Source organism: Lolium rigidum, chromosome 7 (assembly GCF_022539505.1).
Source record: "Lolium rigidum isolate FL_2022 chromosome 7, APGP_CSIRO_Lrig_0.1, whole genome shotgun sequence".
In the NCBI taxonomy this organism is placed as follows: domain Eukaryota; kingdom Viridiplantae; phylum Streptophyta; class Magnoliopsida; order Poales; family Poaceae; genus Lolium; species Lolium rigidum.
In genome coordinates this window covers 62,288,132-62,300,174 of record NC_061514.1, presented here as the reverse complement: position 1 = coordinate 62,300,174, position 12,043 = coordinate 62,288,132, and the positions used below count along the sequence as shown (strand labels likewise).

Below are 12,043 nucleotides of genomic sequence, written 5' to 3'. Positions count from 1 at the left end.
CCGGCAGGCAGGCGAATCCCACCTCCCCTTACCCGTGCAACAAGGAGCCCGGCGGCGAACGGCGCGCTGGTGTCCAGCAAGTTATTTTTCCCCTTACCCGACGCCTCGTTTTCGTCCTCTCTCTCTCTCTCTCTCGCCTTGGGTGTAGGCATTTGCTCTTATGAAGGTTCGTGACACCAAATCACACGATTGCAGCTCATTTCATCGATTTTGTGATTGGGCTTGTGGTAATTGTTAGTAGTAGATATGGGTGCTTACATGCATATTTTGCCTTAGGGTTTCCCCTCCATACATTTTCCTTTAACTCCCAAATGCTGCTGTGTGTCGGTACATCTTAATGCTTGGAGGTTTAGGCATGTTGCTGCAAGAAGTTCAGTTAATTTTTCTGTAACCTTCCTGACGCTTGCACAATCCTAGTCATGGTTTGCTGAATTCTCTGCATAATTTTAGATAGTGCTACTCCTAGGTTCCATATTTCAGTGACTTGCAGTTGGTTTTGCTGCATGATTTAGAAATCTCTGCTCTTATTTATAAATTTCTGCATGACAGTCTTATATAAACAGTTTCGGCTTGGTCTAATCTACGGAAACTTGCATGTTATGTAGCTTGAAATTTCAAATCCTTGCTGTATTGCACTTCTCGGCTTTTGTCGTGCATTTGTCATACACAGACTATAGATGGATATAAGAGGAAGCTTATAACGAGAAGGATGCCGATTACTAGGGTGGCTGCGTTCGTGGGTGCTTGTGTGGTGTGGTGGCCTTGTTTGCCTAGTCTAGACTACCAAAGGGTACAGATGCTGTTACATACTTACATATGATCCAGTTCAGGAAATGGACAAAAAAAAATTGACTGTGTAAATGATAAGATTTAAATGAATGCTTTGGAAAATGCTATGGCTTACGACGGATCATTTCTTCCAGTGGTTTCAAGTGTTCATGCAGGCTCAGTGCCCTGTCATACTATACATGTATGTGTTGAGGAGCAAATCGTCGTGTTTTGTTAAACAGTTAGACTCAACTTTCAGAATAAGTTTGCCGGGGGTTGGTGAGCCAGTTGGTCAGCACCGCCTTGGCTATTGTTTAGCTTTTGCGTCATTTCGACGTTCTCTTCGAGTACAGACATGTTTTGACGCATGTTTGAGGGAAAGGGGGGTTGGTGTGCTAGGGAAGGACATAACCAGGCCATCATTTCACTGCACACTGCAACAAACACTGCAAGCAACTCAAGATGGGATTCATACCTCAAGGCATGGCAGCCAAATACTATATGGTATTAGTTCTAGGATGGAAATATTGTTATTTCTTGTGATGATCTGCATCAAACTGGACTGTTTAACACTGGGTTCTGCCTCAAGGGTTCAACAGTTTCATTGCACTGGAGAGTACTTATTTTTCTATTGGAGAGTAGTTGGACCCCCCATAGGTCGCAAAGAGGGTGAGTAAAATATGGAAAGACTTTGAGAACCACTATGGCCATTAATTTATAATACCTTTGTGTAATGCTGTAAAATCGTACTATAATGTTGTCACGGTATTTTACTAGACATGATGTATCATTTAACTATCATTTTCATGCTACTGTTACATTTTAACTTTGCTGATATTTTGACTTACATGGTAAAATAGTTTTGTGAACGAATTTCTTGCTTTATTAACTAGATCTGTTGTTATTATGGTAGGGGATGGACTTAGCACAACATGTGGCTAACATGTCTGATAGAAACAGTAGCGGCAAGCAAGCTGTTTGGACAAGTGCCATGTCATCCTTTGTGCTTAAGTTCATGGCTAACCTAGTGGCTGGTGGCACGAGAACCACCAAGGGTTTCAAGGAAGTTCATCATATAAGTTGTGCCAAGGCTTTGAATGAGTTTTTCAGAATAAATTTAACTGCCATTCAAGTTTCTAACCACATTAGAAAGTGGAAAAAGAAATGGGGAAGGATTAACAAACTGAAGAGCTTAAGTGGTGCTGTTTGGGATGAGCATACGTGCACCATTGTGCTTGATCAAGAGCATTACACGGGTTACATTAAGGTAAGATTGCACCATATGCTTTCTTCACTTGGTGGTGGCATTGTTGTATCTATTTTATCGACTTTGCCTCATATTTAGTGTATTATATTACTTGGCAGGACCACCTTAGTGATGCTGACTTCTTGAACATTCCAATTGAACACTATCATGAGATGGCCACAATTTGTGGCAGTGGTACTTCAGGTGTATATGCTAAGAGAAACAGTGAACCTATTGCTACAGATGTGACTGAGAATGAATCTGAAAATGGAAAAAGCAATGGAGAGAGTGACTCTCTTGCTACAGATGAAACTGAGGATGAAACAGAAAATGGAAAAACCAATGGAAGGAGTGACCCTCTTGCTACAGATGTGACTGAGAGTGAAAAAACCAATGAAGAAGCCACAAAATGTTTCACTAACACGGAGGTAGGGAACTTTGGTGATCCCACTGGCAGTGTACCATCACCAAAGAAGGCCAAGGTAAACAATGATAACGGCATTCTCGAATAAGAATTGATTTTAGTTGTATATTTTCAGCTATAGCTGGTTAAGTTTTAACAGGTTATTCGACAAATGGAGTAGTTGCTAATTGAAATGTGCTAGGTTACGAACCTTCACAGTTAGTACCACTTGTTAAACTTGTTGCCCTGCAACTAGCATCTGAACCAACTTGTGATCTACCGCTGATCACGAATTTGTTTCTAAATTATGCTTAGTAGTCAATCACTTGGAGAAACGAGAAAACGGATGGTGCCAAGAAATGGTGACGATTTGGCAACTTGCTAATATTAGACTTGACCCTTGATGGAACAGTTCTTTGTCATGTTTGCTTCATCATGGTACATACAACACATACCTCCAAATCTCTGAAGATAATGCCTGCTGGATGTCTTGATTTTTCTGTTTGAAATTTGAATGCTTCAGGGCTACTATATTAAACTTCTATTATGAACCTACTTTCTCAAATAACATCTTATTTTTCCCAGATGTCTCATTGATTTTATCTCTACCATATGGTACTCCAGCTACACAGCCAGACATGACTAGATCGCATATAAGTCTTCTGCTAAATTCTTTCATGCACAAGGAGTTGCAGCACACTGTCACAACAGAACAAATAGAATACAGATTGCTGCAGTCAGCATTTTGGTTTTTGTTTATTAGATCTCTCATAAGGGACACCACTTATCTACTTAGAGGTCCTCGCCATTGACTGTCCAGGGTTAGCGTTCTGAAAGGGATATTAACGTCCTATAGCCACTGATGTAAAAAATGGAGTGACAATTCAAAATCCTGGATGATGCAACCCCATTCTCCCCGTTCACTACTCAAGTGGATATTGTCATAGTTGCATCACAATGGGGTTCATTTGCACAGTAAGGACTAATGAACCACCGCTTTATCCTACGGGAAGGTGGTTGGGCACCTCAGACATGTAGGTCTTGGGGAAACATCTGGTGGAAAGCAAGGAGCAGTGGAAACTCCATACCACCTATAATAGTTTATTTTCTTACCAAAAAATAGGTTGTTTCCAGGGTTGATGCTCTATACTCGTGTGCAGTTTCAATTGCAGACTCTTAATCATGTCGGAGATAATGTAAAAAAACAAATTCAGCATACGTCCCAAATGAAGTTGAATTCGAACTTGAAATTTCTACATGTTTATAGAACATGACCTCTTCAACATGGTTTCCTTTTCCACCGGACATTTTCCCGTAGATTACAAAGGAGAGCAAGCACATGATCATGGACACATACTCAAATTTTGACAATTCTTGCCATGAAAACATTGGAAGAGTGTCAGATTATGTTGCTATTTGGTTAGGGGAATGCACTTGGAACAGATCATGTTGCAATTCTGGACAATTCTTGCCTGTATGTAAATTGTTGTTATTAACATTTTTTTATTTTCTGTTTGCACAGTTTATATGATATTGTTAGCAGATTATGTTCATTACCATATTATTGTTTTCTAACCAGATCATGTTGCTATTTGGTTAGGGAATGCACTTGGAACAGCATGCAGATAACATGGGAGGTAACGATGATGGTGGTGGGGTAGTTGTTTGGGCAAATGCCACGTCGTCCTTTGTGCTTCAGTTCTTGGCTAACCTAGTGGCTGGTGGAATTAGACCCCCTCATGTTTTCAAGCAAGTTCATCTTAAATGCTGTGCGCGGGCTTTGAGTGAGCATTTCAGGGTTCAAGTGAATGTCACACAGATTTCTAACCATCTTAGGAAGTGGAAGAAAATATGGGCAAAGGTTAACACGCTGAAGAGTGTAAGTGGCGCTCTTTGGGATGAGAGTACTTGCACCATTGTCCTTGATCTTGAGCATTACACAGCTCACGTTAAGGTAAGATTGTGGTGAGGTGAAAGCTTATGTTGTTTTCTTGTTTTGGTGACATTGTTGCATATAAATATCTTATATAATTCTTGGCAGGACCACCATCATGATGCTGACTTCTTGAACACTCCAATTAAGCACTATCGTGAGATGGCGACAATCTTTGTCAAGGATACGACTTCATCCAGGCCTGCTAAGAGTAGCAGTAAGCGTCTTGTTAGAAGCTTGACTGAGAATCTAATTGAAAAGGAAAACATGGATGGAGAGAATGACCTTATTGCCAAATGCGTTGAAGAGGCCACAATGTCTTTTACTGACTCGGATGAAGGGAATGGTGATTCCTCTGGCAGTTTACCACCACCGCCAAAGAAGGCCAAGGTAAAAAATGATGAAAGCATGCTATGTACAATGACCCGTACTCTTGATCGGCTCGCACAGGCTATAGAGAAGTGCAGCAAGGTGGATACTGATGTCCCTGAAGACCTTTGGGCTAACATGAAGGATCTCCCCGGATTTGAACAGGAACATCTTGCCCACTACTATGCTTATCTGTGCGAGAATCCTGTAATTGCTAGAGCATTCTACAAGCTTAGCTGGTCCCCAAAAATGATTTGGGTTGCTAGGTACATCAGGAACCACCTTTCAGCATAGTACCTACTACTTTACCAAGAGTGGGTTATCGTAGTACTTTCTTTGTGTAGTTTTGGCATGAACCAAAGCATAGAACTGTGGCTGATGCTAGAAAATCTCATGGTTAGTTATGATATACTGTACCTGGAGTTGGAGGATGTCACATGCCGATTGCTTGTACTAGATCAAGCAGGCATGGTAAGATTAGCCAGGAAGGCGCAGTAACTCTTCTCTGATGTTTTAACTGTTAGTCTTTGTCAGCTCAATTGCTCATTGTTGCCATATTATTGGTATGCTTGTTGGGCGTGATTAAGCTGCTACATGTACTTGTGCATTCAGACTTAATAATTAACAAAGACACATTTTGTAAGCAAAGGAGAGTTTTAATCTTGCAAGCACTACGTAATATTTTCAGATGCGATCACGGATCAAATCTGAACAGGAACTGACAAATAATATACTCCTTGTCAACGTTCAGATGCAGCTGATGTCCTGTTCGATTTTTTTTTTTTTCTTTTGAGAAGAAACTTAGAAAATTAACAGTAGAGCACGTGGTAAATAATAAACGTGATAGGTTACGAAGCTTCGCAGTTAGTAGGTAGAACTTGTATTACTGGAGACCAACTTGTGGCTATGTGCAGCGGCTGATCTGCCCATTGATCTCTGAAGTGAGAACCATGTTTACACTACACCGTGGGACCGATCACTCCCAACGAGGCCAGATCAGCCTTTGTGGTTGGTGTATGTCCTAGTTAACGATGACAATTTTACTCGACTACCCGCAGATATAGTACCCGTATGGGTAGGGTATGAGCATACTTTTATGTCCGTGTTTACGGGTAATACCTATACCCTACCCGTCAAGTTATGGGTAGGGTATAGGTATAGTTTCGTCCCCATGGGTATACCCATATCCTGCTTGTTTATTGTCGATTTCTTACGTGATATGTCTACTTTTGTTGACTTATGAGAACATGTATTTTTATATTTTGTTACTTGTTATGTACTCAACTATCTATTATTGAGTTGAGATGATTTAATTTTTAATAAAAATTTGTTATTCATAAATGTAAAATTGTGAGTAGCTTGTGTATAATTTAACCTACCCATCGAGTATCCAATGGGTACGGGTATCCGCCTGCTATAGGTATGGTTAAAGTTTCAAACCCATGGGTACGGATATAGGTAGAAGTTTGCACCCATTGACTCTACGAGTATGGGTATGGTATTGCTCTACTTTGTCCATACCCTACTCATTGCCATCTTTGGTCCCAGTCAATATAGTAGAGGGTTTGGCTTCGAATCATAGGGACAAGCTCGAAAAATATCTTATTAGAGGCGAGGGCAATGAGAGATACACAAAAGACTATCAGACAACTCTAAAACTCATCTAGGGTTTCGTCCCTCTCACCGCGACGCTGCCGGTCCGCTCCGCTTCCGGTGGTCTTGGGGCTTTGGAGATGTGGCAGACCGCCTCTCGCCGGTGGGAAGGTTTCATTTCTTCGTTTAGTTTGTTTTGAGTGTCTTCTTCATAATGGTGAGACGGCGGCTACATCCTGAAGTCAGAAGAAGGTCTTCCCTGCCCTACCCTCGCTCCGCTCGTGCGTCTAGCACCGACAGAGGGCACGTCGAGCCGTGTGTCCGGCGGATCTCCTGGGATCCGGTTGGTTTTCATGTTCGCTGGTGTGGTTTCAGATCAGTATTTTCCAATCTACGGTTGTCATCATTGGCGATGGTTGCTACTCTGGTGCGTTTGTCCTTTGGGGCCTTAGCACGACGACTTCTCGTCTATCTACTACAACAAGCTCTACTATATACGACAAGCTTTGCCTAGCTCCGGTGATGGAGAGGCGAGGACAGTGGCGCGCCTTGGGCTCGCGCTAGTTTTTGTAGTCATCGCTAGGTGGTCCAATGATCTATTTGTATTTTTATTACTTTTGGACATTTTTTTTTACCGTTGTTGGTGATTATTAATTTCCCCAAAAAAAAAAGAACGCCAGCGTATTCCCCGCGGCCGCACTCGAGGTCCCGGTCTCTGATGAGGCCGTCATTGGAGTCAACCTTGTCACCCGTGCTCGGCAGCTGACCGGCGATGGAGCTCTGAGAGCTTTTGCCAAATCAAAGTCGCTTGCTGTACCAAGCTTTTCGATCTGGTTCGCAGCCCAATGCTCTTGCGTGAACTAATCACACAGCGAGGGGCTTCCGCGATAGGGGTAGGGGTGGAGGAACGTCGACCATGGCAGGCAGAGGAGATGAAAAATAGGTTTTTGGCGGTGATGAGAGTGAAGTGGAGTGGGAAGTTAACGCGGAACATTATTCCGTTTTCCGCGCTTCCCACCGAGCTAGCGCGCCAATATTTAAGTTGTTTTAAATCTCGTGTGGTGCAGGAAAATAGTGCGAGTGGACCAAGCAAATGAGCCGAAAAAACAACTTGGCAGGCAATCAAACAGCCCCTCAAAGAATAGCTCTAGCTCCGCTTCGGCGCGGCCAGCGGGGCCGACTTCATCTTCACCCCTGGCTCATCCATCTCAAACGGCTCCCTGCAGATGACTCCAACGCCGCCGGCAACCTGACCCAGATCAACCTTTGGTTGGTGTATGTCTGTGTCAATCGTACAGTTGCGGAGCTGCGAGTCCGGCTTCGGATCGACACGTCTGACCAGATCAGAGGAACAGACACGGAAAATATCTTATTGGAGGCGAGGGCAACGAGGCGCCGCAAGTGTCGCGTGCGTGTGGAGGGAAACTCGGATAGATAGAGCGAGAATGCCATCCTCCATTATTCCGATGCCGCCAGATTTCCTAGTTAGCTAGCCCACCGTTTGGCAGCGAACCAGTCAAGAAATCGGTACTACTCCCCGATCGAGAGCGAGCGAGCCAGGTTGGTGGAGAGCGAGATGGCGCCAATGACGGACGCCGAGGCCCCCTTCCTCGCCGGCGCGGACGCGGATGACGATCAGGCGCCGCTCGCCGGCGTCTCCGACTTCCGCGGCCGCCCCGTCCACCGCCCCACCTCCGGCGGCTGGCGCTCCGCCCTCTTCGTCGTCGGTACGTCCTCTTTGCGCTCTCCCCCAATCGCTACTCGGCCAATCTCAGTTACTAATTCGTCCTCTGGCTGTCTGGCTGGCTGCAGTGGTGGAGATCGCCGGCAGCTTCGCCTTCTTCGGCGTCTCGGCCAACCTGATCACCTACCTCACCGGCCCTCTCGGCCACTCCAACGCCGCGGCCGCCTCCGCCGTCAACGCCTGGTCGGGGACGGCCAGCCTCATGCCGCTGCTCGGCGCCTTCGTCGCCGACTCCTGGCTCGGCCGCTACCGCTCCATCATCCTCGCCTGCACGCTCTACGTCCTGGTAAATCTCCCTCAGCCTGTCTCGCTCGTTTTTTTCTACCCCGGTTTTCTACGCTTCGGCCTGTCGTCAACACCGTGCACGTGCAACACGCGCGCGGTAGGATGGAAGATGCTCTTCAGCTGCGTCTGCGATCGGTTATTATTTAGTGACAGGTCCATCTCGGAGAAATAGTCAATGATGATCCCTGATCCGGTCGTCGACTGAACAGTACAGGAGTATCTCGGTTTTTTAAATGCCACTGTGACTTGATTTGATTTGTAAAATGTCATTCCGTACGTTCTGGTTGAATTTAGGACAAGCCAACGTTCTACAACACGATCTCGTAAAAATCGGGTAAATGCATATACTCCCTCCGTCCACAAATAAGTGTACCTGTGGGGTTTTCAAGATAAATTATGAGGTGAAGTGAAATAGGATCGGCCAGAACAATTAATGAAAAGGGGTGACTAAGCCGACAACCATCAAATCTTAGCTGCAACTTATAGATTACGAAATAAATCTAATGGTCTGGAGCACTTTTTAGTTGCATCCTCAATTGCAACCCCACATAATTTTTAGCTAAAGTGCAAAGAGAAAAAAACCACTCTTTCTTCTTCTTTTCTCTTTACTCTTCTTTTTACCAGCATCTTCTATAAAGCGCCTTGGCTTGATCCCCAGTCTTGATCGCCGTCGCCGTGCCCATGCTCCACCCCCACCGCCTCGTGCTGGCCCTCGACGCCCGAGCACTTCCTCTGCGCTCCTCCCACCCATTTGCACCACTTCAGAAGCTCCTGCTCCGTCGTCGGTACCCATGGTCTTGCTCCCCAACAACAAGGCCCGCGCCGAGGCGAGGAAAGGTTTGCGACATCGTCGGCCAAACCATGTGAATCGACGCCGAGGAGCCCTAGGCACGAAGTTTGCCCCAATGGTGAGGACTAGATTTGCACCATCACCATCGCCAACCAGGCCACAACAGAGACGAGCGAGTGCGACCAGGGCCTACGCGGACGAGCTCTAGGGTGTGAATTGATGCGAATTTGGGAGAAATTTGGGCCATCGCGACCGAAGTTGACCGGATTTCAACGAAAACCCAGCAAGTTCTAGGGCGGAAGGGCACCAGCGGGAGCTGAAACTTCTGAGGGCATTTCGTCGTTCCTAAAAAAACCAACATTATCTCACCACTTAAACGTCAGATTTCAGACACTTTTTGATTTTTTTAATAGATTTTCAGACTTAATCGGTTTTGTTTTACCAAACAGAGCCAAATTTTTGATAAAAATTAGTATTCTCGCTCATAATTTTTGTATTGATCCATGCCTGTTACAACTTTAACTTTTGTAGATTTACTGTAATGTTCTGAAAAGACTGACGAGTTCGCAATTGTCCATGCAGGGGTACGGTATGATCACTCTAGCGGCCACGTTCTCGGTACAATACCAGTCGCCCGTCGGCGACATCGATTCCTCTATCGGCCCTTCGTCGGTGCAGGTGGCCTTCTTCTACGCCTCGCTGTACCTCGTCGCCATCGCGCAGGGCGCAGACAAGCCTTGCGGTCTTGCCTTCGCCGCCGACCAGTTCGACCCTGACCACCCCAAGGAGCGTGCGTCCCGCAGCTCCCTCTTCAACTGGTGGTTCTTCTCGATGGCTGTTGGCGTCGCCGTCGCCGTGGCCGTTGTCAGCTACGTCCAGGAGAACGTCGGCTGGGGGTTCGGCTTCGGCATGCTCTGCGCCATCATGCTCTGCAGCTTCGCCGTCTTCCTCGTCGGCACTCCCACCTACCGCCTGTACGCGCCCACCCCCGGAGCCGAGAGCCCATTCGTGCGCCTGGCGCGCAGCCTCGGCGCGCTCGTCAGGACCTCGAACTTTGCGAAGAGACACCACCGGCACGACGAAGTGGACGAGGATGCTGCGGCCAAGTCAGAGGAGGCGCGTGGCGTCCTGAGGCTGGTGCCGATCTGGGCGGCGTGCCTAGCTTACGGCGTGGTGTATGCTCAGGTCATGACTCTCTTCAACAAGCAGGGCCGCACCCTGGACCGGCGCATCTTCGGCGGCATAGAGCTGCCGCCGGCGGCCCTGCAGACGCTCGGGCCAGCGAGCATCCTATTGTTCGTGCCCATCTACGATCGCTTGTTGGTTCCCGCGCTGCGGTGCGCGACAGGCAACCCTTCGGGGCTGACACTTCTGCAGCGCGTGGGCACCGGCATGGCCGTCTCCTTGGCAACGGTGTTGACTGCCGCGCTGGTGGAGGCCCGGCGGCTAGAGACGGCACGGGAGCACGGCCTGGTGGACGACCCGGATGCCACTGTGCCGATGAGCTGGGCGTGGCTAGTGCCGCAGTACGGGATGATAGGGGTGGCGGACGTGTTCGCCATGGTCGGCATGCAGGAGTTCTTCTACGACCAGATGCCCGGTGAGCTGCGCAGCCTGGGGCTGGCGTTGTACCTGAGCGTCACCGGCATCGGCGGGTTCATCAGCAGCGCCCTCATCTCCTTCATCGACCGTGTCACCAGCAGCGGCGGCGGCGACAGCTGGTTCGCGGACAACCTCAACCGTGCTCACCTTGACTACTTCTACTGGCTGCTCGCCGGCATCAGCGCCGCAGAGCTCGTGCTCTACCTCTGGTTTGCTAGGTCGTACACATACAACAACCGCAAGAGGATCATGTGAGTGCTCGGATGATCACCTGAGGTCATACACGACACACAATTGTTACACATGAACACGGCGATTGTCCTGTGCACGGGACGTCCCAAGCACGAAAGCATTAGGTTTTGTCGAGAATCATTAAGTTTCAGATATTTGAAACATAACGAAGCTTGATGTTATTTGTAGCTCAGATCTCAAAGCAAGAAACAAAGCATATCGGACGGCAACCATGTGCACGGGATGTCCCGTGCACGGTAAAATGACATTTCTGTGTAGGTAGGAGAAACAAGGAAACATAACGAAGCTTGATGTTATTTGTAGCTCAGATCTCAAAGCAAGAAACAAAGCATATCGGACGGCAACCATGTGCACGGGATGTCCCGTGCACGGTAAAATTTTCTTTTGAATCAAATTCTGTAGTAAGTTGGGATGATGCTCCACCTAGTTTTATTATTCCTTTTGTACTGGATGATGTAACTATGTTGGCTTCTAAATAAAATGCGCCGTATGGCTTTCCCCTCAAAAAAAAAAAAAAACAAGGAATCTGCTATTTTTTTCTTTGAAACGGATGCAAAAAGTTAGTCCCACTTGATTAATTAAGGAGAAGCTTGATAAGTTACAACCACGCTGGATTCTCTCCAGGCAAAATTTCACTCAACTTCTTCGCACCCAGGGTTACCCAAAGTGTTGCCTCTTTTTTTTTTTTTTCTCTAACATCCTCATCTTTGGTCCTTGCTTGTTGTGAAAGACCCGCACGGTCCTAAATCTTCCATGAAATGAGCAAAGTAAGAGAGCTCATAGCTCTACGGTTGTGGTGGGATGATCCGGCCATTTTAAGTCACAAAAAATTGAGTGACTGTCGGTCAAGTTTGCAAATCAGTCACGTGGATTCCTAGACACCTTTTGACGAGGCCCCAAAGCCGATTAGTGCATCAATAGATCCACAGAGTCATATATTAAAAAAATATTAAAAATTCAAAGTTTACAAATCACGGATCCGTGAGGGTCAATACAAAATCAACCATCGAAAAAGAAACCAAGTAATGCTATACCTAAACATCTTGCAACTTACTAAT

General features: G+C 46.5%; 2 protein-coding genes across 2 annotated transcripts; both read left to right on the top strand.

Annotated features, from left to right (window-relative positions):
- Positions 1-122: 122 nt before the first annotated feature.
- Positions 123-5,242, top strand: LOC124676965. The gene is made up of 5 exons (XM_047212976.1): positions 123-166; positions 1,682-2,035; positions 2,134-2,496; positions 4,018-4,371; positions 4,459-5,242. Exons 1-5 carry the CDS (start codon positions 161-163, stop codon positions 5,011-5,013), a joined length of 1,632 nt encoding a protein of 543 aa, XP_047068932.1. The 5' UTR covers positions 123-160; the 3' UTR covers positions 5,014-5,242.
- Positions 5,243-7,528: 2,286 nt separating this feature from the next.
- On the top strand, positions 7,529-11,292 carry LOC124677407 (protein NRT1/ PTR FAMILY 5.10-like). Its single transcript, XM_047213394.1, has 3 exons — positions 7,529-8,039; positions 8,125-8,342; positions 9,714-11,292. The coding sequence occupies exons 1-3, from the start codon at positions 7,889-7,891 to the stop codon at positions 10,986-10,988; spliced, it is 1,644 nt and encodes a 547-aa protein (XP_047069350.1). The 5' UTR covers positions 7,529-7,888; the 3' UTR covers positions 10,989-11,292.
- Positions 11,293-12,043: the final 751 nt, after the last annotated feature.